Genomic DNA, 24,894 nt, shown 5'->3' with positions numbered 1-24,894 from the left:
ATGTCTTTGGCTGGCGCAGCAGGCACCCATGGCGATGAGCACTTCCCCGCCGTGGCCCTGGGAAGCAGCCTGCTGCCCGAGGAGCCCAGGGGCAGCCCCAGCCTGGCCGACCGTCCCAGGGATGGCAACGCCTCCGATAAGAGCGTCGACTACAGCAGATCTCAGTGCTCCTGCAGCTTAGTTTCTTACTATGATTACTCGGAAGACTTTCTCTCTGAGTGTTCAGAAACAGCCGCTAACGAAAACTATTTAGAGAAGCCTGTGACAAAGGAAAAAAAGGAGAAGAAAAACTACGTTTCTGAACTCTTCCAACCTAAAGGTAAGCAAAATGTCCCAACCGAGACCCAGTGTCTGCTTTCAATGACATCATTATTTAATGCACTAATATTTGAAATGGCCACATTCAGTTTTATTACCTTTCCATATTGTCAATGTGTATTATAAGTGAAGTTTTACGGAAGGAGCTTGGAAGTAGAGAAATTAAGAATAATTACGGCCCTAGCCAGTTTGGCTCAGTGGATAGAGCTTCGGCCTGAGACTGAAAGGTCCCGGGTCCTATTCCGGTCGGGGGCACATGCCTGGGTTGCGGGCTCGATCCCCAGTAGGTGGCGTGCAGGAGGCAGCTGATCAATGATTCTCTCTCATCATTGATGTTTCTGTCTCTCCCTCTCCCTTCCTCTCTGAAATCAATGAAAACATTAAAAAAAAAAAAAAAGAATAATTACGAAGGGCTATGCTTTGCTGGTTACCTTTCCCACGAGCTGGATGGGCTGTGCTTGCTGCAGAACTTGAAGACTTGACATTTAGTCTACTTTCACAGATGACTTCTTTTTAAATTCACTTTTTGTATTCAGAAAAAGAAACTAGCCAAAAATGGTCATGCCCTCAATAGATGTTTGATGACAAAAGAGTAATTACAGAATAACCGAGAGCTGGCTGGAAATGCGCCAGCCCTCTGCACGCTGACCTGCTGGCGCCCACAGTGAGGCCGCTTCCCTTTCTAGCCAACAGGTGTCCTTGTTACAGAGCACCACGGTGCTTGGATTTCAGTGGCTTCTTGCCTTACATCTCAGCTGGAGAGTTATGGTTTGAATCACCAATGAAATACCAATTCCTGTCTCAACAGCCCGAGAAGATGTTCTCCAACTCTGGTGAGGCATACTGGCAAAGATGACCCTTTGAAACAGAGATGGCAAAAGGCTGTTGATTATGTCATTGCCTTGTGGATTTTAGAAGTGCCAACACCTTCAACTCCTACCTGTCCAAACTGGAATTAGCCTGGTGATGGCCTGACCGCCTCACCCCCTGCCTCCCTGCCCAGACTCAATCACTCCCTCCCCTTTCAGGCAATCCTGGGCTTAGAAATATTGTTTATGTGAGAAACAGCCGGGACTTTTCCACTGCGACCAGGAGAACTGCCATGAGTCAGCAGGTGGAAAGTAACTAACAGCCTATAAGTGTGGGGCACATCTGTCACATTTACCCGGTAGCTGTCACCCAGCCTGACTAGGACACTGTGCCATGTCTGCGCCGTCTAGAATCTCCAGCTCCCCCTCTTCCTAGCTAGAGAGCAGGGGCTCCTAACCTAAGACCCTGGCCTGGGAACCCCATGAACCTCTATGCAGAGTTCCGTTTGTGACCTCTGCTAGGGAGAAGGGACCACAGCTTGCAGCAGATTCTCAGGTTAGAAGCCCCTTTTCTAGAAGGTGGGAGTCCCAGACCCTCTGGGAAGGCCTGGGGCAGAAGACGGAAAGCCCAGCACATCTCTCCCAGTGGGACTGGCATTTGGAAGCGGTTATCACACCAGAACATGCATCGCAGTCAGCTTCCACGGTTACACGATCCCTTAACTGCACTGGAAACTTAGGAAGCTCTGATAACCAAACATTTTCCCTATGTTTGGCACCAAAACTACTTTAGCAACAAAAACCTGATTTGGGCCGTGGCCAGGTAGCTCAGTTGGTTAGAGCATCATCCTGATACGCCAAGGTTGCAGGTTTGGTCCTCGGTCATGGCACATACAAGAATCAAACAATGAATATATAAATAAGTGGAAAAACAAAATCAGTGTCTCTCTCTCTTTCTCTCTCTCTCTCTCTCAAAATCAATTAATAAAAATTTTTTTAAGTTTGTAGTGGATTTTCACATATATTCTACACATGAAGTATATATGAAATTTACATGTTTTTTTAATATATTTTTAATTTATTTCAAAGAGGAAGGGAGAGAGAGGGAAAGAGAGATAGAAACATCAATGATGAGGGAGAACCATTGATCGGCTGCCTCCTGCACACCCCACACTAGGGATCAAGCCCACAACCCAGGCATGTGCCCTGACCAGGAATCAAACCATGACCTCCTGGTTCATGGGTGGACATTCAACCACTGAGCCACACCGGCTGGGCATGAAATTTACGTTAAAAAAATAAACCTGATTTGAACTGACATGAGACTGATCTTTATTTCACTTAGTGTGAATAGTTAAATCTATTTCACCTAAAAACATTATTTGATTAAAGTCTACTGAACCCAACCCTACTAGGATGGAAGGAAGCACTGTGGAAAATACCATACATGCACCTTAAAAAACAAAACCCCCAAATTCAGAAACAGCATAGCCCCAAGGTTATGACAAGGGACCATGGATCTATGTACAGCACTGCACTGTATTCTGAGTCTACGCTTTTGTGGGACTGTGAGAAGGCTGTTAGCATTTGTAAAACTTTCTACGTAAAATGAACTGCATTTTGAGTTCTAAGCACCTTATGATTTAACTTTTTTAAACTGATTCTTCCTTTATTTGTTCCACAGATATTTATTATGTGTTTTATGCAAGATACCTGTCCATAAACTGGGAGTAAGCTAAATTAATTCAGTCACCTGACAGTGCACTCAAATTCTGAAGGGCACTCTTTTGTGTATGAATACTCTGAAATTGTTTTAAATATTAGGTGCATCTTTAACTCAAATTACCTGCCCCCGAGGACCCCGGTACCAGTGCATCAGGAACTTAAAACACTTGTTGTCACATCAAGCTTTGTCACAGAATGAGAAAGTGTTTCTAGGTTTATCCTTGTATTCTTTTGTTCCCTTACAGCTCATGTTTTGCAAGTATTTGCCAAAGAAATTTCAGCAGCAAGTAATTGATAAAATTCTAACCCAAAGCTAAGAGGCTTATGTTTTCGCCAGTGCAGCCCCTTCTCCGTGGATGGGCAGCATCTGCTCATCATTCTCGTATGCTGAAAGTCGATGGCTGACCTTCAGGGGCTGGGAACACTGGATTAGGAACCACCAATGGAGACCCGGCATTCACTAAAGAATAATAACATCAGAGATCATGTTCAAGTCCCAGCTTAGAAAGGCAAAGCTTATGGCAGAAAGATATTTCATAAAGAAAAATTATAAGGATGAAATGAGGACTTCAATTTGATAGGATTTTTGCTTTGGTCAAGTATTAAGAGATTTACCTAAACCAATGTAAATAATAGCAAGCAATATATATCTACAATTTAATTTTTTTTCATTGTACCTTTTGTAGAAAATGTACTTTCAGCACTCTTTCAAATTATACAGGGTAGGGCCAAAGTAGGTTTATCGTTGTTCATATGGAAAATAATACAATAATAAATAATAATACAAAAATAAACTGTTTCACGCACTCACGACTATAAACTTACTTTTGCCCCACCCGTATATTCTTCTTTGATGTGTTTTGCTAATACAGTGCCAAAATATGTGGTAGTCATTCGAAAACTGGGTATACCGAAAAGGAAGTTATTTCCCTGCCTGCGATGGCCAGCACACCTTGGCCTGTTGTCTGTAGTCAGGTGCAGGTGGGAGGTGGAGGCAGTGTTGGAGGCCCGCGCCAGCAGACTCACAGCGGGAACGGTGGAGAACAGAAGGGGAAAGGGCCTTCCTTTGACCCTCTTCTCACCCCGGGCCTTGGCGGAAGTGGGCATCTCGATCAAGGTGAAATACAGTGTTACCTGGAAGAGAGAGAACCTGGTGGAGGGCAGCCCCGCAGGAGTGATGGGAACATGGCTCAGGATAAGGAGCAGAACCAGACTGAGGGCATGGAAGGCCTTGACGATAGAACAAGACACTGAAACAAAGAGGAAGAGACCAGAAGAGGCCGGGGGGACGGGGGTGGGGGTGGAGGACAATAGCTCCTAGACAGGAGGGTAGGGTGACCCGGGAAGGAAGAGGCTGGCACGGGGAAGCGTGAGTGCGGGCACATTCTTGGAATGTTCAGAAGAGCACGTTGCCTTATGTGATGAGCACCTTTTTGGTTAACTATGGACTTCAATGTACATGTTTTTTATGAATTAACTTAATTTGAGTGTTTCAGCTCAGTGGTTTAAAAATTAAGTATCCCAAGAGTAGTTTAATCATTGAGCTAAATCTGCCTTAATTGTGTGAAGTGGGATAGAAATTGTTTTACCCTTATTATGTGTAGGTTAGGATAATGACGTACAAAAGCATTAAGGATTAAACCCTATTTTCATTTTCTACAGGCTTTATAGTTATATAAGTATGCATGATGTGTAGAATATGAATTTGTTTTCTACCACTCAAATGGCAAGTGATATATTTACCTTTCTGAAGCAAACTGGCTTATTCTCTCAGACCCACCCAGTAGGGTAGGCAAGAAACGTAATCTCAGGTGTGTTTGGGGAGTGGAGGGCATATGGAAGATCTTTCACAGACAAGAAGATTTTCAGAAGAGCCTCTGGTCCTTTATTTTTATCACTTATGTGTTCTTGTCCAAGCCCATGTGATTTTTTTTCTTGATTTCAGAGAGGAAGGGACAGGGAGAGATAGAAACATCAATGGTGAGAGAGGATCATTGATTGGCTGCCTCCTGCACACCCCCTTCTGGGAATCAAGCCCGAAACCCCAGGAATGTGCCCTGACCAGGAACCAAGCCAATACCTTCTGGTTCATAGGTCGACGCTCAACCACTGAGTCACACCAGTCGGGCCCATGTGATCTTTAAAAGGCTGACACCTCCTCTTTTCAAAGCACCCATGCCCTCTGTATACATCCCCACCTATGGCCTTGGCCAGGGCTGTGGGGTTCGTCCCCAGGCACCCGCTCATTCTGACTGCCCACCCTCCAGTCACTGGAATACATGTGAGACAGGGACGCAAGCCTCACTGCCCACGTGACCCACCACCCCTCACCCTTCTAGTCTCGGGGAACTCCCTCTCCTGTTCAGGGTCATGTCACCCAAGAGCTGGAAGACAGTACAAGTTGGAGGTCAAGTTCATGGTGTACATGGCAAAGAACGTGACACCGCCACCTCCCCCCTGTTTTAGTCCAGCCTGATTCACATGGCCTGGGTTTAGGGTTCCCCTGGCCAGTGGCCAGCCTATTCAAGTGGCCTCAACACAACCACAAGCACCTGCTCTCTGCCCTTCCCGTAGGTGTGACAGAGTCTGGTCTGCTGTGCTTTCCAATTTTCAATGTACTCAAAAGCTGATTCCAAAATACTCAATATTCAGCCACAGCCCTACTAACTGTCGCCAGTGGGAGAATAAATGCCATTAGAGGCACAGTTGTAAAGCAGTTCATCAATTATTGACGTGCACAGGCACTAATGGTGGTCAAATCCATGTGGTCTTTCACAGCCAACATTCAAATGTTGTGTCCCCAGAAAGCACCAGCTGTTTCTCTTGGCTCATTGTTTCTATCGCAGGCAGAATCGCCTTTCCCATACCAAACATGCTAAGCCATGTCTCAGAGGATGTGTCCACACTTGGGCAGGAGCCTAAGGTTAGGACACCAGTGGCCTTGGCCCTGACATTCCCTCTCTCTCCAGGATGAGGACCAGATATTTTACATTCTAGAATCCAGACTCAGTCTCTCTCAATATAGATATACTAATATGTACACATGCACACACATTTGTTTACATGCACAGATGCACACACACACATATATACATATACATCATACAAAAGAATATAGATATGAGGCAGTGGTGTAGGCACACAGACCTGGGTTCTGCCTCACCACTTACTTGTGCCCATTGACAAGTGACATCGCTAAGCATCAGTTTGTTCATCTTTAAAATAGGATGACAATCAGTGATGTTGCACATACATTTGACATACTCGAATTCCATTATGTAAGCTTGGTGCTTATAAGTTTGCTGTAACATTGTTTAGAAACATTTTGTTTTAAATAAACTCCTGAACACAAGCCCCCTGACTACTTTATTTAGTGCCCAGCCAAAGTAATGGAAGAAAAAGGGTCTTTGTTGGATGTATTGAAAAATTGAATATCTGTATATATTCTCTAAGCAGTGTAATGGTTTTAAATGGTTTTTTAAATATATGAGATATTCATATATTACATTGGGCTTTAATGTTACACTCTAATTGCCCCATAAGATATTGTTAGAAGGATTTCATCCGATAATCTATATAAAACATTTAGTTCAATTTCTGACATATGATAGCACTTAATAAATGTTACCTATGATCATGAGCTTTAGTTTAGCTTTATAAAAGATATAAGTACAGGTTTCAGAGTCAAAGAAGACCTGGCTTTCAATCCACTATGTCACTTTGTGGTTATGTAACCTTGGACAAACAACTAAAAATGTCTAGCTATAAAATAGACTATTACTGACCTTAAAGAACTGCATTAAATGAGATAGCTATATATAAAGTGCCTAGCCTAAGCATGGATATTCGTTCAATGTTAGTTCTTTCCCCTTCTAGCTCTCATGAATATGTACATCTGTGCAGGAGAGGGGGGTATATATATTTGCATACCTGCATATCTATCTGTATATATAACTAGTAACTAACTGGATTATCTGCTTCACAGGCCAGAAGGAAATCTCAGTTGAAAAAAAGCAGAAGTGGAATGCATCACTTCTAAGTTCTAAAATCAATATGATTACCCAGAGAAGAGATGCCATAACTCAGCGCGTGCTCTCCGCCAGGCTCCATAAGATTAAAGAATTGAAAAACGAATTAACTGACATACATCGGAAGATGGAAGCCACGACCTTAGAGAACCAATTATTGAAACAGCTTGAGATTAGGCACTTGAAAGCTATAGGAAGATATGAGACTTCACAAAATAATGTACCTCAGATTATGGCTAAACATCAGAATGAAGTGAAAAATTTAAGGCAGCTACTTAAGAAATCCAAAGAAAAGGAAAGAACTGTGTCCCGGAAACTTAAAGAAACGGACAGCAAACTGCTGAAGACCAAGGACGCCTTGCAGGCCCTGCAGACACTCTCTGAAGACCGGAGCCTGGCGGAGCGGGAGGAGCTCACCGAAAGGCTGGCTGTCCTGACCACCAAGATGGAGGCCAACGACAAGCAAATCCAGGTCTGTATCCGGCCTAGGCCTAGGCGTGCTAAGGGTTCATGCGCGTGCCTACTCGCCCAAGTGCCTCCCTCTGCAGGCCTTCACCCTGATGATGTGTCCCCGGGGGCAGGGACCAGGGGAGCGGGTGCTCACAGGAAAGACAGAAACAGCCCAGATCTGCACATCGCTCTTCTGTCACAGTGAGCGAGCACTCGGCTCTGGATCTGAAAAGGACGGTTCTCTTGTTCGGGGAGATGGTTTACGTGAAAAGATGGTGTGGTGTGGTGTGTGGTGTGGTGTGGTGTGTGTGGTGTGGTATGGTGTGTGTGGTAAGGTGTGGTGTGGTAAGTGTGTGGTGTGGTGTGTGGTGTGGTGTGATAGGGTGTGGTGTGGGGTGGGGTGGGGTGTGGTAAGGTGTGGTAAGGTGTGGTGTGGTGTGGTGTGTGTGTGGTGTGTGGTGGGGTGTGTGTGTGGTGTGTGTGTGTGTGGTGTTGTGTGTGTGGGTGGTGTGTGGTGTGGTGTGGTGTGGAGTGTGTGTGTGTGGTGTGGTGTGGTGTGGTGTGGTGTGGTGTGTGTGTGTGGTGTGGTGTGGTGTGGTGTGGTGTGGTGTGGTGTGGAGTGTGTGTGTGGTGTGGTGTGGTGTGGAGTGTGTGTGTGGTGTGGTGTGGTGTGGTGTGGTGTGGTGTGTGTGGTGTGTGTGTGTGTGTGGTGGTGTGTGGTGTGGTGTGGAGTGTGTGTGTGGTGTGGTGTGGTGTGGTGTGGTGTGGAGTGTGTGTATGGTGTGGTGTGGAGTGTGTGGTGTGGTGTGGTGTGGTGTGGTGTGGTGTGGTGTGGAGTGTGTGTGTGGTGTGGTGTGGTGTGGAGTGTGTGTGTGGTGTGGTGTGGAGTGTGTGTGTGTGGTGTGGTGTGGTGTGGTGTGGTGTGTGTGTGTGGTGTGGTGTGGAGTGTGTGTGTGGTGTGGTGTGGAGTGTGTGTGGTGTGGTGTGGTGTGGTGTGGAGTGTGTGTGTGGTGTGGTGTGGAGTGTGTGTGTGTGGTGTGGTGTGGTGTGGAGTGTGTGTGTGGTGTGGTGTGGAGTGTGTGTGGTGTGGTGTGGTGTGGTGTGTGGTGTGGTGTGTGGTGTGGTGTGGTGTGTGGAGTGTGTGGGTGGTGTGTGGTGTGGTGTGGAGTGTGTGTGTGTGTGTGGTGTGGTGTGGAGTGGAGTGTGTGTGTGGGGTGTGTGTGTGTGTGTGGTATGTGGTGTGGTGTGGTGCGGTGTGCAACTGTCTTAGAAAGCAGCCCTCTACTTCAAGCTCTTTATTAAAAGGCTCCTCCCCTGAAAACCTCACGCGTGTCTTCAATCCCTCCCCCTGCCTTCTCCCTCATCGGTTTGTCCAGTCACTACACGTAGACATTGTTGGTATTTTAGAATAGAAATTTCTCCCAGATAACACTCCTGTGAGCGCAGAGGGACAGGAATGAAAACAACTGAAGAAATGAATGGGTTGGTTTCCCTCCATGCTGTGTGGCTTCCGGAGCGTGGGGATTCCGTTGAAGGGATGACTGGGGAGAACACCTGGATTACCCTGAGCATTCCGCCTATTTTGTGTCGGGCAGTTTTTGGTCTCTTTAGACATAAACATGTAAGTGGAATTGATTTACTGTTTAATTCCTTAATATGTGTTGGTGAGAGACAAGTATTTTTTACAACTTGAAATAATTAGAAAATACCAATTGGTTTCAATCCGCTTTTTAATCTCAGTTATTTCTTCTTTGGTAAAATCCTCCTCTATTTTCAAAGAGAATTTTCTCACCTAGAGTGGCTGTGAGCTACAGAAAATAATGCGCAACCTCGTCACGCTCGTGCTAGCAGGAGACCGCAGTTCTCCGTGTGGCTGTGAGGTACTAGGGGGTCCATCTCGGCATGTGTCTGTCATGTAAAAGTAACTGTTTTTATCTCATCTACATATCTTTACATCTGCATGTTTTTACATCAATAAACAAAACAAGAATTCAAGAAGTAACTGAGTATTTTCTCATGAGAAGCACTTGTTTATGTGGGAAACTAGAAGCCCGGTGCACAAAATTCGTGCACGGCGGGGGGTTGTCCCTCAGCCCAGCCTGTACCCTCTCCAATCTGGGACTCCTGGAGGGATGTCCGACTGCCTGTTTAGGCCCGATCCTGGTTGGATCGGGCCTAAACGGGCAGTCGGACATCCCTCTCACAATCCAGGACTGCTGGCTCCCAACTGCTTGCCTGCCTGCCTTCCTGATTGCCCCTAACTGCTTCTGCCTGCCAGCCTGATCACCCCCTAACCACTCCGCTGCCAGCCTGGTTGATGCTTAACTGCTCCCCTGCCAGCCTGTTTGCCCCCAACTTCCCTCCTCTGCCAGTCTGGTCACCCCTAACTGCCCTCTCCTGCAGGGTTGATCACCTCCAACTGCCCTCCCTTGCAAGCCTGGTCCCTCTCAACTGCCCTCCCTTGCAGGCCTGGTCCCTCACAACTGCCCTCCCTTGCAGGCCGGGTGCCTCCCAACTGCCCTCTCCTGCTGGCCATCTTGTGGTGGCCATCTTGTGTCCACATGGGGGCAGGATCTTTGACCACATGGAGGCAGCTATATTGTGTGTTGCAGTGATGATCAATCTGTATCTTACTCTTTTATTAAATAGGATAGAGGCCTGGTGCACGGGTGGGGGCCAGCTGGTTTGCCCTGAAGGGTGTCACAGATAAGGGTGGGGGTTCCCTTGGGGTGTGGGGCAGCCTGAGCGAGGGGCCTGTGGTGGTTTGCAGGCCGGCCACGCCCCCTGGCAACTCAAGGGGAGGCCCTGGTATCTGGAATTTATTTTCCTTCTACAATTGAAACTTTGTAGCCTGGGGCGGCAGCCATTTCTGGGGCGGCAGCCATTTCTGGGGCAGTTAATTCACCTTCTACAATTGAAACTTTGTAGCCTTAAGCGGGTGGGGCTGGCCACGGTGTGCGGAAAGTTTTGCTTCCCCTGTTGCCGCCGGCAACCCTGGCCTGCTCTCTCAAGCTCCATTCTGCCGCCATTTGTTTGAATTTGTTTACCTTCTATAATTGAAACTTTGTAGCTTGAGTGGAGGCTTAGGCCTGCAACGGCTATGGAAAGCTTGGCTTGCTCTGTTACCTAGGAAACCTTGCTCTCTGTGGCTGTAGCCATCTTGGATTGGGGTTAATTTGCATACTCGCCCTGATTGGCTGGTGGGCATGGCTTGGCTGGTGGGCGTGGCTTATGTAGCGGAGTGATGGTTAATTTGCATATTACCATTTTATTAGAGAGGATTCCGTTTGGTTGTAGGGCATTGTGTGGGGGGAGAGGTTTGTGGGCCAAAACATGTAGGTATGTTTTAGTGTTAATATTTTAGGGAGCAAGGGTTTTAGTGATTATATCACCCTTGTACGTACCATACTTCCCACGTTCCTGTAATGAGAAGGAATTAATGTTTTAATGGGGCAAACCATACTTTATGGAAAAAATAAAGACAAGGCCCTTGGCCAAGCCTCTGCAGAGTCCAGACCAAACATCTGCAGTTGAAGAGTCCTCTTCCGGGGAGGTGAGCTGCACAGCGAGGCCTGAGCGCCCGGGGCTGTGGCCGCTTCCTTCTGCGTGGGGCGCTGAGACCAGGAGCCCTCCGGCCCAGGTAGCAGGCCCGTGGGCCACGAGGGGCTACACGGCTTTGGGAGGAGAGGCTGAGAGACTTCTAAAGAACACAGCAGGTCCTCGAATGACTTCTTCCGTTCAGTGTCATTTCATGATAGCACGGGTGAGGAAAAAACCTCGATTCCTGGCCGGGCCTGTCTCTGGGGAGTTCGCATTTGCTCCCCACGTCTGAGTGGGTTTGCCCTGGGACTCTGGTTTCCTCCCACGCCCCAGAGATGTGGTGTGAGGGTCCCAGTGTGAGGGGCTGTGGGGTGAGTGTGCCTGTGCTGTAGGGTGTCCGGTCCAGGGAGGTCCCGCCTGGCGCCCTGAGCTGCCAGGAGAGGCTCCGGCCCCCCACAACCCTGAGCCGGAATCAGCAGGTTGGAAAGAACTAGCTTGCTTTTACTCACCTGTCTTATATGTGTGTAGAGCTCACCTTTATTTCCATGTTTAATATTAGAATGTTTCAGGCCTTTGTTTAGAGGTTTGGTGATTTTTTATGACAGAAATATGCCATAGGAACTTCATCTAATTTATATCAATCAGCCCAAGGAGCACTGGTTTTGTTATACATCGTTCACTTAAAGTCACAGTTTCCAAGAGCCTGTTGACCACGTTAGGTGAGGACTTATTATACCTATGCCGGGTTAGCAGAATACTTCACATAACAGACCTACTTAGGCTTGAAGTGTGACAGTGATTATATCAATGGATTTTCAGAACCTGTTCAAAAAAATGTTTATCAAATTCCAGAATATAAAAAACATTCAGCTCAAACATGATATTTATTCTCTAGAGTCGTGCTCAGGGATTGTGTCTCTTTGTGGTTCTACTTCGTTCTAGTAAATGTCCCCTGTACAAGCCATCACTAATATTGTATTAAAAATTTGCACTTCTCCTAAGTGTGATGAGTGCCATTAAAGTCGGAGCTTTGATAAAACCACACTGGTTACAAGCAGTTGAAACATGCACTGTTCCCAGAGCTTGGAGAAGCAGCTGCGGTTGAACAACAAGGCCTTCAGCCGGCAGCTGGCCATCGAGAACCAGAAGACGCTAGCCGCCCAGACCGCTAAGGAGACTCTGCAGACGGAAGTCAGACTCCTCCAGCAAAAACTGAAGGTACTTCTTTAAAGCAAAAGGCAACAACATTGGTGAAATTCTGCTTCCCACATTGTCAGGGCTATTCTTTCCTACGAATAGTGAACAAACATTCCATGAGCGTTCCGAGATATGGATTTGATTTTCTTTCTTATTGTTTCCCTTGATTAACCCATTGAACACACCCACACGGTATCCTGGATTGTGTTCTGACCCTGTCGTCTTCCATTCTGGGCCCGCTCTGTGGTGGGTACCGACTTAAACCTTTGTTCCCAGCATGAAGGAGGACTGTCCTTCATGTTCCTTCCTTTTGACCCGGCCATCCTGCACCTGTCAGTCAGCAGCTCTTGACCGGCCTCTTCCTTCTCTCCGCTGCTGACATACATGCTGACCCTCAAATAAAAAGATATAACTGAATTTTCCAGATCATCAAAACTTGCCCCTCTAAACATCAAGATCTTGTTTGTCTCTCTTCACTTCCCATCCCTGGGCCCTTTCTTCCTGGGCTGTCCTCCCTGCTCGGACGTGGGAGACACCCTTAATTCATAGGCCCACCGCACTGGTCCTGATTCTAACAGGCGTGCCTCTGGATGTATGTGTAAGAAGCAGTGTTCAGTATTTAATGGAATCTTACTTTTCCTCAACAAGCCAGGATTTCAACCCTTTTATTTTGCTGAGACTTTTAAAAGAATATTGGGATCTAAAGTTAAACAGTAAACAGTGATGTCTCTGTTCTAGTCTTCCCCATGCTGCACGTGCTGGGTTCCTGCAGCCCTGCGGAGCAGCGCGCTCTGAGATGATGGAATGTTCTGTCTGCATTGCCCAGGACTGTGGTCAGCAGCCACGTGTGCTACCGAGCACGCCAAACATGGATAGTGTGACTGAGGACTGAATTTTTGAGTTTAGTTTAGTTTAATTGGCTTATTTTTATTTTTACTTACAGTTTACTTTCAATATTATTTTGTATTGGTTTCAGGTGTACAACATAGTGGTTAGACACCCATATACTTTACAAAGTGTCCCCCCAATATTTCCAATACCCACTTGGCACCATACATAGTTATTCAATGTTATTGACTGTATTTTCTGTTGTACCTTATGCCCCCATGACTGTTTTGTAACTACTGATCTGTACTTCTCAGTCCTTTCACCCCATCCTCCTATCCCCCTCTCCTCTGTGTCTATGAGTCTGTTTCTATTTTGTTTGTTTATTTTCTTTCGATTTCACATATAAGTGAAATCATATGGTATTTGTCTCTCTCTGACTGACTTATTCACTTAGCATAATACCCTCTAGGTCCATCCATGTGACACAAATGGTAAGATTTCATTCTTTTTTATGTTTTTTAATTAGTTTAAATCAGGACATGGCTAGTGGCCACTATATTGCACCATGCAAAAGAATAAGAAACATAGGGAATAGAAAAAAGTGAAAGAACCTAGCTCAGAAATTTTTCAAAAACATTGTCCCATCACAATAATATGTTAAAAAGTGTTTTTGTATGTCAGGAATGATATGTAATGGTATGGCCTATTTCTATTTCTGCTAGAAATACAGACTTTATTCAAAGAATTCTGAACTTGCCCTGCCAGTGTGGCTCAGTTGGTTGGAGCATTGTCCCGTGCACCAGTAGGTCGCCGGTTCAATTCCCAGTCAGGGCACACACCTAGGTTGAGGTTTGGTCCCCGTTGGGGCACATATGGAGGCAACAGATTGATGTATCTCTCTCACATAGATGTTTCCCTCTCTCTCTCCCTTCCTCTCTAAAATCAATAAAAATAAACATAATAAAAAGTAAAAAAGATATGCTCTAAAAAAGAAAATACTGAACTCAAATGTTTTTTAGAAGAAATCAAAGTTGATAAAAACAAATACTTACAGAAAAATTGGTTTTGTGGTTCTTTTTAGGAGAAAGATCGAGAGCTTGACATTAAAAACATCTACACTAATCGGATAGTGAAAAATTTACATGACAAAGAAGATTATCCAATAGGTATGTTTTAACTATTTTCCCTCAAAATCTGTTCTTAAGTATCTAGTCAGATTTTCCTACCTTATATCACCAAAATAATGGATGTTTAAAAAAGCATTTTATTGGGCATTGAAACACATCTTGTGACTAGGAGGATAATAAAACTGTGCTATGGTTGCAACAAGTAGAGAAGAAGAGAAATCCGTTCCTGTCTCCCCACCCTCTGCTCAGTCCTGCTGTTACTTCAGGTCGAGTGAAAGGGGGACTTCTCAGCTTGAAGCAAAGTGGCTGCCAGAGGTTGAACTTGCTAAGAATATCTACTAGCCAGAGTGTGGATGTAAAACTCAACGTTAGCCTGGCCAGTATGCTCAGTGGTTGAGCATCGGCCTAGGAACCACAGTTCAATTCCCGGTCAGGGCTCATGCCAGGGTTGCAGGCTCAATCCCCAGTGTGGGGCATGCAGGAGGCAGCCAATCAATGATTCTCTCATCATTGATGTTTCTATCTCTCTCTCCCTCTTCCTTCCTCTCTGAAATCAATAAAAATATATTTTAAAAATAAATAATAAACAAATAAGAATCAACATTAGCCCTGGCCAGTGTGGCTCAGTTGGTTGGGCATCGTCCAGTGCTGGTTCGATTCCCGATCAGGACACAGGCCCGGGTCCCGGGCTCAATCCCTGGTAGGGGGTGTGCAGGAGCAGCTGATAGAAGTTCTGCTATCACATTGATGTTTCTCTCTCTCTTTCCCTCTTCCTTTCTCTCTCTAAAAAATCAATTGAAAATCATTTAAAGAATAAAGAAATTTTAAAAATAAATAAAAATCAACTTTATTGAATTACAGTTTACCTCACTAAAATGCCCCCATTTTAAGAGTGCAATGCAATGGGTTTTGACAAATGTATGTTTATCCCCATGTAACCACCACCACAGTCAAAGCATGGAGCATGTCCCTCTCCTGGGGAAGTTCCCTGGTGCCCACTTTGCGCCCAGTAGTCCCCATCCCTGGCCCGAGGCATCCGCCGAGTCCCTCCTGTCACAGCAGCATGGTGTGCCTGTTCTAGAGCTCCATTAACTGGGATCCTAAGTGGCTACTCTTTGGTCCGGCTTCTCCGTCCAGCACCATGTTTCTGAGGTTCACCCATGTTGCTGCTACTGTCATTAGTCACTTTTACTCCTGAGCAGCACTTTCCCCTCCAGACAAGATGTGCTTGCTTCCCACCCCACAGAGCTCCCAGCCTAACACTAGGGACACTCTCCCTGTTTCAGTAGAAGTAACTATGCATTTACCTGTTTTTAATGTATTTTATTGACTTCAGAGAAAGGAAGGGAGAGGGAGAGATAGAACACCAATGATGAGAGAGAATAATCGATCGGCTGCCTCCTGCACGCCCCCTACTGGGGATCAAGCCCACAACCTGGCCATGTGCCCTGACTGGGAATCCAACTGTGACCTCCTGGTTCATAGACTGACGCTCAACCACTGAGCCACAACAGCCGGCTCTTTGAAAGGCAACCACCTCACATTTCTTTGCATTCCTGTTTGCCTCTGGTTTACAATCCAGAATAACAGCCAGCAGAGAAAATGATAAAACCACCCACGGGGTCGTTTAAATGGGAGAGAGAAGCGGTCACCCCTTCGCCTGGGCCACCTAACCCTTGGTGAGCAGGCCGGAGCTCTGGCACGGGTGGCACGCGTGGCAGTGCTCGCTCTCATGGCTGCATGTCTAAGTGTGAGTCTTGGCTGCAGCAGGGACAGCCCTGTCCTCAAACAGCCACGCAGACCCATCCTAACGCCAGCTTGCTTTGGACGCGGCCTCTGGGACACCCATAATAAGATAAAAGTGAAATGGTAGGAGAGAGATGATAGTGGCAAATGTCGCACATAGATGGAAAGGTTTTAGAAAGCATCTAGTGTACTTTGCTTCATTATGCTGCAGAGTGTCATTTTATCCTTGCAGTCAATATTGCTTCCAAATGTCAGCCATGTTTCTTCTATGCAATGTACTTGTTCTGCAGTTTCTTCAACAAAATCAGTGCAGACAGACAGGAAAAGCGTTCCATTTACAAGTACGAGACAACAGGGGACCCAGAAATCAGAAGACGTGCCATCTTTGACGACGAAGGTACAGCCAGTCTGAAATCTTGCAACATCTAATTAAACGTATCTTTACAAAATAGGCTGCAGTCACTTGATCTATACAAAAAATTATTTGTATTCATTGAATTAAATACAATTTAAAATTATCTCTACCCAAAAGATGAGCTTTTGCTGCTTTTCTGAATTCTAGGGTAAAAAGATAACAGGAAACACGGGTCATAAAGAAAAAGCCACTGGCATAGTCCATGTAATTCCTCACTGCAGCAGTAAACTGCCAAGCCAAGAGGAGTCCAAGAGAAAATATGAAGGTGACTTAGCAACTTTTAAGTCATATTTATTCTATTTTTTTGTAAGTTGTGAATTCTGTATGTCCGGGTATAAAAGTATACATAAGACTTATATACTGTTCAAAGAATGGTTATAGACTTTAACACTGTGTAGCCACTAGCCCTAACAAATGGAACGTTAGTCCCCAGAGCACACTTGGGCCCTGCCCAACCACATCCCTCCCTGCCCCCAGAAACAACCAGCCTTCCCTCTGACGCCGGCATTCACTCCCTTGCTTTGCCTCCCAATTCCCTGTCCTTGTGTGTATCCTTAAGCATTATGTTCACTCCTGACAAACTGAGTGGCAGACAAACCCAGCTGAGTCAAGGGCAACACCGTCACTCATGAGACCAACCGAAGACTTCCAGGGAGGGGTCAGCGGGGCAGACTCTGGCTTCTGGCCCCGGATGTACAAGGGCCCGTCAGGGCGAGGTCCTGCACCGTCCTGGGCACAGGGAACCCAGCGCGCACGGCCTCCGGCAGGGCTGCCCTGCGGGGCTGGGAGAGGTTCGGGTGGAACAGGCTGCTCCGAACCTCCCGTTCTGAGAGCCCAGAGCTCACCTGCAGCTCTGGAGTAGGTGGGAGCAGAACACGCTGTGGATGAATGGGAGCCCTCGGCCGACCCGGGCTGCAGCACAGGGACAGGGCCCGTCTCCAGCAGGCCGCGGGCCAGACCGGCCAGGACCGGCTCACCTGGCATCGCTGCCAGAGGTACAGAGGAGCAGGGGTCTTGGTGACACCAGCCCTTAATGCTCGAGCCTCTTTACTACCAGACTGGTGGCCCTTGCCCTAGCTGGGTAGGCTCAGCGGATAGAACGTCAGCCTGTGGACTGAAGGGTCCCGGGTTCAATACCGGTCAAGGGCACATGCCCAGGTTGTGGGCTGGATTCTCAGTGTGGGGCGTGCAGGAGGCAGCTGATCAATGATTCACTCTCATTGCTGTTTCTATCTCTCCCTCTCCCTTCCGGTCTGAAATCAATAAAAATATTTTTTTAAAAGCACAACAGACTGGTGGCCCTCTGCCTCTGGGGTGCAGCCATCATCCTGGCTTCGCCTTCACCAGCGGGACCAGAGGCGCCTCTTCCGACTGCGGTGAAGGAAGGGCAGGGCGGGAGGCCAGGCCGCAGCCCGGTGCCATCACCCAGGCAAGAGACGCAGGTGGCCCGGACGGGGGCTGGGCGCCGTGGCGGTGGAAAAGAAGCAATTTCGCCTGTTAGCAAAGTTTAACGTTTGCATTAAGTATCAGTAGGGCATAATATTACTTAGAACCAACTACGCATCTTGCTGGCTTCTTTGCTCACCACTAATTCTTGAAACACATTTCGTCTCTTGCTAGAATACATCTCTGATTATTTTCGAGTATACGTGAACAGTTCCATTTCAGAATGTGTGGAATACGCGAGGAACTTTTCCAGCTCCGCACATCCAGCTCTGTCCCTCTCCCTCACAAGGACTGCCATTCTGCGTTGTAAATGACGGCCGCCTCTGGTCAGCTCCTTGGTCCTGGCTGCGGGGCTGTGGCTGCCGGGCTGTGCCTGCAACAGGCCTTCCCCCAGGGGAGGGGAGGGGAGGGCTGCCGGCTGGCTCCCTGCTGCTGGCAAGGACGGGAAAGGACAGTCCTTCTTCCCGTGGCTGTCTCACTAACACACTGAAACCTCTTCCTGTCGGCACCTCCATGCCCGTCGTTGTCTATCACGAATGCCCAGAATCCCGCAGGCCGCACATGCCGTCATGTATTTAACCAGGGCCCTCTGACGGGCATTTAGGACGTTCCGTTGTTACTTAACCATGCTCGGTAACATCCTTACACGACGTGCCAGTGTGTGTGTTTGTAGGGCTTGGACCCAGAAATGAAGTTGTTGAGGCCAAGAACATGTTCACTCAAAACTGTAATCGGTCCTGCCAAACTGCCACCCAGACAAAGCTGTACCAAGTTACACACCCACTCACTGGGAACAGGAGGTCCAATTTCCCGATAGTCTCACCAGCTCTGGAGTTGACTTGCCAGTTGGGTAAAAATATCTTTATTGTTTTAACTGGCACTACATCCAGCTTAGTGGAGTTTGAACATCTAGTAATAACCTATTGGCAACTTTTCATTCTTTCAGGAATATCATTTTTCTTTTGGTTTCATCTTTCTCACTCATTTGGTGTGTTTAGGAGAGTGCACATTCCTGCCTGTTAGTAGCGCCTTTCTGTATTCTAGTGTTAAATGCTCTTATTGCCTGGCCTTTTTTGTCATTTTAATGTGCTTGTCAGGAGGTGTGAATAAGTGTGGCAAACATGCATGCCATCTTGACATAAAAGCCATTATTTTAAAGATCGCCAAATTGACTATTTTTCTAATACAGATTTATCAAAGGAAGAGGAACACCTGAAAGTACCAGCAGCTCCGGAGAATACTGGAAGACAGAGAGAGAAAAAAGCAAATCAAGAGAAGAGAACCACTTTAGAAAGAGAACAAGAACTACCATCAAAAAGAATCCAAGTCATTCACCCTGAACAGGGAAGCCAACAGGAAAATGATGCAGCAAAAGAGCTTAAAAAAAGTGTCCCAAAAAGCAACATGGATGAGGTACCGAATAAAAATGTCCAGAATACCAAGATACACCTGCGACAAAGAAAGCATTATTTATTCACAGAAGCCACGGAAAATTTGCATAATGGGCTTCCTGCTTCAGGTGGGCCAGCCAAACCAGGTGCCTGGAGATGCAACCACAGCACAGGCAAACGGCGTGGTGGTGCCAAAGACCTGAAGCCCAGGCACTCCGGGAGCGGGTATGAGCCCTCTTTTGGGAAGTCTTCCAGAACAAAAGCAAAAGACGCAACCTTCAGAGAAAAGAAAAGCAATCTGATGGAGGAACTCTTTGGATCAGGCTGTGTCTTTAAAAATGACCCAGCAAGTACTGCTAAGGAAGGGTCTGAGGAGACTTGGAAAAGTAAGAAGATGCAGCAGCCACCCGCTAGTCAGGCCTCTGCCAGCAATGCTTTTGGAGATTCTAAAGTAACTGTGGTGAATTCTGTTCAGTCATCGTCACCTACAGAAGGAAAAATAAAAATAATTATTTAAATAAAATCGATATTCTAATACATTCTGGTCCTTTTGTGCCTTTAATTTTGTACTGTGTGTGTGTATGTGTGTGTGTGTGTGTGTGTTTTCAGTACATAAATTGACTTTGTATAATTAAGGTTTTGTTTTATTGCTAATCTAATTTTATTTTTTTAAATGTATTTTATTGATTATTTTTACAAAGAGGAAGGGTGAGGGATAGAGAGTTTAAAACATCGATGAGAGAGGAACATCGATCAGCTGCCTCCTGCACACCTCCTACTGGGGATGTGCCTGCAACCAAGGTACATGCCCTTGACCGGAATAGAACCTGGGACCTTTCAGTCTGCAGGCCGACGCTCTATCCACTGTGCCAAACCGGTCAGGGCTCTATATTTTTTAAAAACCACAAACATAGCAGTGATCACCAAGCTTGGTTTTATGAAAATTATTTTTGAGCCCTGACTGGTGTGGCTCAGTTGGTTAGAGTGTCATCCCATACACCGAAGGGTAAATGGTTCAATTCCCCGATGGGGCACATGCCCAGGTTGTGGGTTCCATCCCAGGTAGGGGTGCATGTGGGAGGCAGCCAATCAATGTTTCTCTCTCACATTTGTTTTTCAATCTCTCTCTTCCTCTCTCTAAAATCAATACTTTTTAAAAATTATCTTTTGAGTGTTATCTTATTCAGCTAACCTGGGCATCTAATATCCTGCCTTTGTGGGCAACACTTTCCCATGTGCACCTAGGATTCAGCATTTTTTAATACATTTGTTGCATACCTGCACCTTGACCTTTTTTTTCTGTTAATCTTGTTCTTTCAAAATAGTATATGGGGCCCTAGCCAGTTTGGCTCAGTGTATAGAGCATCGGCCTGGAAAGGGTCCCGGGTTCAATTCTGGTCAAGGGCACATGCCCAGGTTGCAGGCTCGATCCCCAGTAGGGGGCGTGCAGGAAGCAGCTGATCAATGATTCTCATCCTTGATGTTTCTATCTCTCTCCCCCTCCCTTCCTTTCTGAAATCAATAAAAATATATATATTTTTTAAAGCACATGGGTATAGTGTCCACACAAGTTAGCTGCTCATTCCTAATTAATGTATTATTTACACCTAAAATATTTAATGACTATACAAAAATGCCTGTACTCTCAATGTTAATCAGTTAACTTGCCTTCATTAATTTTTTTAGATTATATATTTTATGAGAGAAACATCAATTTATTGTTTCACTTATTTATGCGTTCATTGGTTACTTCCTGCATGTGCCCTGAATGGGAACTGAACCCTCAACCTTGGCTCATTGGTGGACACTGTAACCAACTGAGCTACCTGGCCAGGGCTGCCTTCATTTATTTATAAGAGCAACTTATTTATAATTAGAGGCCTGGTGCACAGATTCGTGCACTGGTGGGGTCCCTCGGCCTGGCCTGTGAATCTCCCACATCCTGAGGGGTCCCGGATTGTGAGAGGGTGCAGGCCAGGCCGAGGGATCCCACCGATGCACGATCGGGGCAGGGGAGGGATCCTGGGAGAGCTTCAGGGCATGTCCGGCCCCACTGGCCCAGTCCCGATTGGCCAGACCCCAGCAGCAAGGTAACCTACCAGTCAGAGCATCTGCCCCCTGGTGGTCAGTGCGTGTCATAGCTATGGGCCAAACCGTCAAATGGTCGCTTAGGCTTTTATATATATACTAGTAGCCCGTTTGCACGAAGATTCGTGCAACAGACCTTCATTCACCTGGCTGCCTGCACCAGTTTTCTGCCGGCACCAGGGACCTAGGCCTTGGCTGTGGCCACAGCCTTCTGCCTTTTTCAGGGTCGGGGCTTGGCCCCAGGCAGTGGCCTTGGGCTCGGCACTCAACATCCTTGCTAAGGATCGCAGGAGCCGACCCCCAGTGGTTTCCTGCGATCCATGCAGGCTCCCCGCTGGTGCCCAAGGCCGGGAAAGCCTCTGCCCCAGGCTTTCCTGGCCTTGGGCTCGCCGCACCCAGCGTCCCTGCTACCCATCACAGGAGCCGACCCCCAGTGGTTTCCTGCGATCGGTGCAGGCTCCCCGCTGGTGCCCAAGGCCCGAAAAGCCTCCCCTGGGACCCCCGGGAGCGGCGGGAGGGGCCGGGCCACGCCCCCCCAGGTGGCCAATCGACCCCCAGGAGGGGCGGGAGGGGCAGGGCCACGCCCCCCCAGGTGGCCGATCAACCCCGGGACCCCCGGGAGGGGCGGGAGGGGCGGGAGGGGCCCGGCCATGCCCCCTAGGTGGCCGATCGCCCCAGGCCCCCCCCGGGAGCGGCGGCATGGGCCCGGCCACTGGGCACCGCCTTCTTGATCTTCTCAACGGCAGATATGCCACCCGGAGTCCCGCCCCCAGCCTCCTGCCGGCCCAATCGTGGGCATAGCGGAGGTGCGGTCAATTTGCATGTTTCTCTATTATAAGGTAAGACTAGAGGCCTAGTGCATGATTGAATCATGCACGTGTAGGCTGTCTATCCGCAGGTCGGGACCCGGTGTGGCCAGCAGCTCCGAAGTCCCTGGGCCCCTAGGGCGAGGCGGGGCGGGGGCGTGGTCCTCCAGTGGCCGGAGCCCAGGCCGGGGTCTTGCCTTCGCCTTCCGCCCAGGAAGGCTGGGGCCACCGCCTCCTCTGCCTTCCAGCTCCCTCATGAGCCCTCCCTCGGCTGGCCCCGGGCTGCGCAGAAACCCGCATCCTCTGTGGACACCGCTGCGCGCTCCTGCGGCCCAACTGCCGCCAGACTCCTCCCCCGGGAGCCGAGCCGCCCGCCCGCCCGCCCGCCCGCCCGCCCGCGCCGCCTCATCAGCCGGGGCCTCCAAACGCCCGGCTCGCTACCCCAGAGGCCCCTTCTGTGCCACAGCAGAGCCATGGGGCAGATGCTGAGCTCGCGCCGCCGCTGGCGACGTGAGCTCAGCGTCCTACCGGCCCAATCACCACCCCGGCCACCCCGAGTCCCGCCCCCTGCGCCTCCCCTGGCCCAATCGTGGGCGTAGCGGAGTGATGGTAATTTACATATTACCTTTTTATTATGTAGGATTTAGACCATAGTATTTCCAAGGATATTTATGGGTTGGTGTGTAATGTTAACACTTTTAAAAATTGAAAATAAAAAATAAACTTTTAAAAGGAAGTGTAAAAAAGGATGGAGGGAGTATAAGTCATGATGGGAAAAGAAATGTATTTAAAACCAAAGATAAAGACTACAAATGGCGAAGGAACCAAGATGGCGGCAACGTTAAAAAACTAAACTGTCGCCGCGCACAACAATTTCAAAAATACAACTAAAATACAAAGCATCTACCACCCAGAACCACAGGAAAGCTGGCTGAATCGTAGATTTACAACTAAGAAGGAAAAAGAAAGAACAAACGCGGAAGAGCTGAGGTACGAAGGTGCGTGAATCGGGCTGGTGGCGGGCGATGGGACGCGCGGCTTTTTTTCCAACCCGAAGGGAGATAAGCTCCCGATCACTCTGAAATCCAGTTTCTGGGGATGCGCGGGGGACACAGACACCTACGGGGAGAAGCTGGACTCTCGGCCATCGTGTCGGAAAGTGAGAGTGACTTTCTTGCAGAGGTGCGCCCAGCAATCAGTGTTTACTGAGCTGGAGCACGGGACGCAGGGACTTGGAAACGGGAAAGGCAGAAAAGGCAGACTAGCAGCCATTGCTGTTTGCCACGCCCTAACCTAGTGACGCCCTGAGATCCTGCCCCGCCCTGAGACCCGCCCCTCACATTCTACAAACCCGCCCAGGCTCCAAACAGCAGCTTTGCATATAAATGGCCTGCCCTATGGCAGCTTAACCAAATAAACTGCAGCTCCAGTCAGACTGCTCCAAAACCACTCAAGCAAAGAGGAGAAAACTGCAGTTTTTGCTGTAGCTCCTGCTGAGTGGCCTCAGACAGTAGCTGACCTGCACCCCATTGGAGATCCAGAAACGAGGGCATCTAGTGGTCGGTGTGAGATGACACCCGTTTTCAACCACTCGCATAAGGGACACATTCAAGAGGCAGACTCAGTGAGCGCCAAAGCCCTACTGGAACAAGTCCCGGCCCATAAACGTGTCTCCAGCACAGCAATTCTTCTTTTATAGACACAGCGGGTCCTCACAGCCAATTGGCCTGGAGGTCAATTCCTCACAGTGACACCAACAACAATCAAGACTTAACTACAACAAGGCTGTACACACAGTCCACTAAGGGGTGCACCAAGAGCGTCCACCTCAGGTAACTGGGAGGCTGAGCCGTTAAACCAATAGGACACCTAGTACACAAAGCTACCCTACCAACTCAGGGAAGCAGCGAAAATGAGGAGGCAAGGAAACAGATCCCAAACGTAAGAAATGGAGGAGAACAAACGAATGGACATAGAGTTCAAAACCACGGTTATAAGGTTTTTCAAGAATTTCAAGGAAAAGGCCGATAAATTTAATGAGACCCTCGAGGATATGAAAAAGGTCCAACTAGAAATGAAACATACACTGACTGAAATAAAAAATATTATACAGAGACCCAGCAGCAGACTAGAGGAACGCAAGAATCAAGTCAAAGATTTGGAATACAAAGAGGCAAAGGACACGCCTCCAGAAAAGCAAGAAGAGAAGAGAATTCAGAAAGTAGAAGATAGTGTAAGAAGCCTCTGGGACAACTTCAAGCGTACCAGCATCCGAATTTTTGGGGTGCTAGAAGAAGAGAGCGAGCAAGACGCTGAAAACCTATTTGAAGAAATAATGACCAAAAACTTTCCCCACCTGGTAAAAGAAATAGACTTACAAGTCCAGGAAGCGCACAGAACCCCAAACAAAAAGAATCCAAAGAGGACCACACCAAGACACATCATAATTAAAATGCCAAGAGCAAAAGACAAAGAGAGAATCTTACAAGCAGCAAGAGAAAAACAGTTAGTTATTTACAAGGGAACACCCATACGATTATCAGCTGATTTCTCAACAGAAACTATGCAGGCCAGACGGGAGTGGCAAGAAATATTCAAAGTGATGAATAGCAAGAACCTACAACCAAGACTACTCTACCCAGCAAAGTTATCATTCAGAATTGAAGGGCAGATAAAGAGCTTCACAGATAAGAAAAAGCTAAAGGAATTCATCACCACCAAACCAGTATTACAGGAAATGCTGAAAGGTATTATTTAAAAGGAGGAAAAAGAAGAAAAAAGTAAAGATAAAAATTATGAACAACAAATACATACCTATCAACAAGTGAATCTAAAAGTCAAGTGAAGCCCCTGGCCGGTTTGGCTCAGTGGATAGAGCGTCGGCCTGTGGACTGAAGGGTCCCAGGTTCGATTCCGGTCAAGGGCATGTGCCTTGGTTGTGGGCACATCCCCATGGGGGGGGTGCAGGAGGCAGCTGATG

General features: G+C 47.6%; 2 protein-coding genes across 2 annotated transcripts in view; one reads left to right on the top strand and one right to left on the bottom strand.

Annotated features, from left to right (window-relative positions):
- Positions 1–19,762, top strand: LCA5L (lebercilin LCA5 like; the record flags this gene model as incomplete). The annotated part of the gene is made up of 8 exons (XM_079762266.1): positions 1–319; positions 1,005–1,151; positions 6,838–7,352; positions 11,951–12,088; positions 13,977–14,061; positions 16,059–16,165; positions 16,331–16,448; positions 18,819–19,762. The coding sequence occupies 8 exons, from the start codon at positions 1–3 to the stop codon at positions 19,535–19,537; spliced, it is 2,148 nt and encodes a 715-aa protein (XP_079618392.1). The 3' UTR covers positions 19,538–19,762.
- GET1 (guided entry of tail-anchored proteins factor 1) overlaps positions 19,402–24,894 on the bottom strand; it is a 23,632-nt gene continuing 18,139 nt past the window's right edge. The window contains exon 5 of the mRNA XM_079762346.1: positions 19,402–19,505. Within this exon, the coding sequence (XP_079618472.1) occupies positions 19,492–19,505 (14 nt within the window). The 3' untranslated portion in view covers positions 19,402–19,491. The remainder of the gene's footprint in view (positions 19,506–24,894) is intronic.

Source organism: Cnephaeus nilssonii (assembly GCF_951640355.1).
Source record: "Cnephaeus nilssonii genome assembly, chromosome: 3".
In the NCBI taxonomy this organism is placed as follows: Eukaryota; Metazoa; Chordata; class Mammalia; order Chiroptera; family Vespertilionidae; genus Cnephaeus; species Cnephaeus nilssonii.
This window is presented reverse-complemented; position numbering and strand designations above follow the sequence as displayed.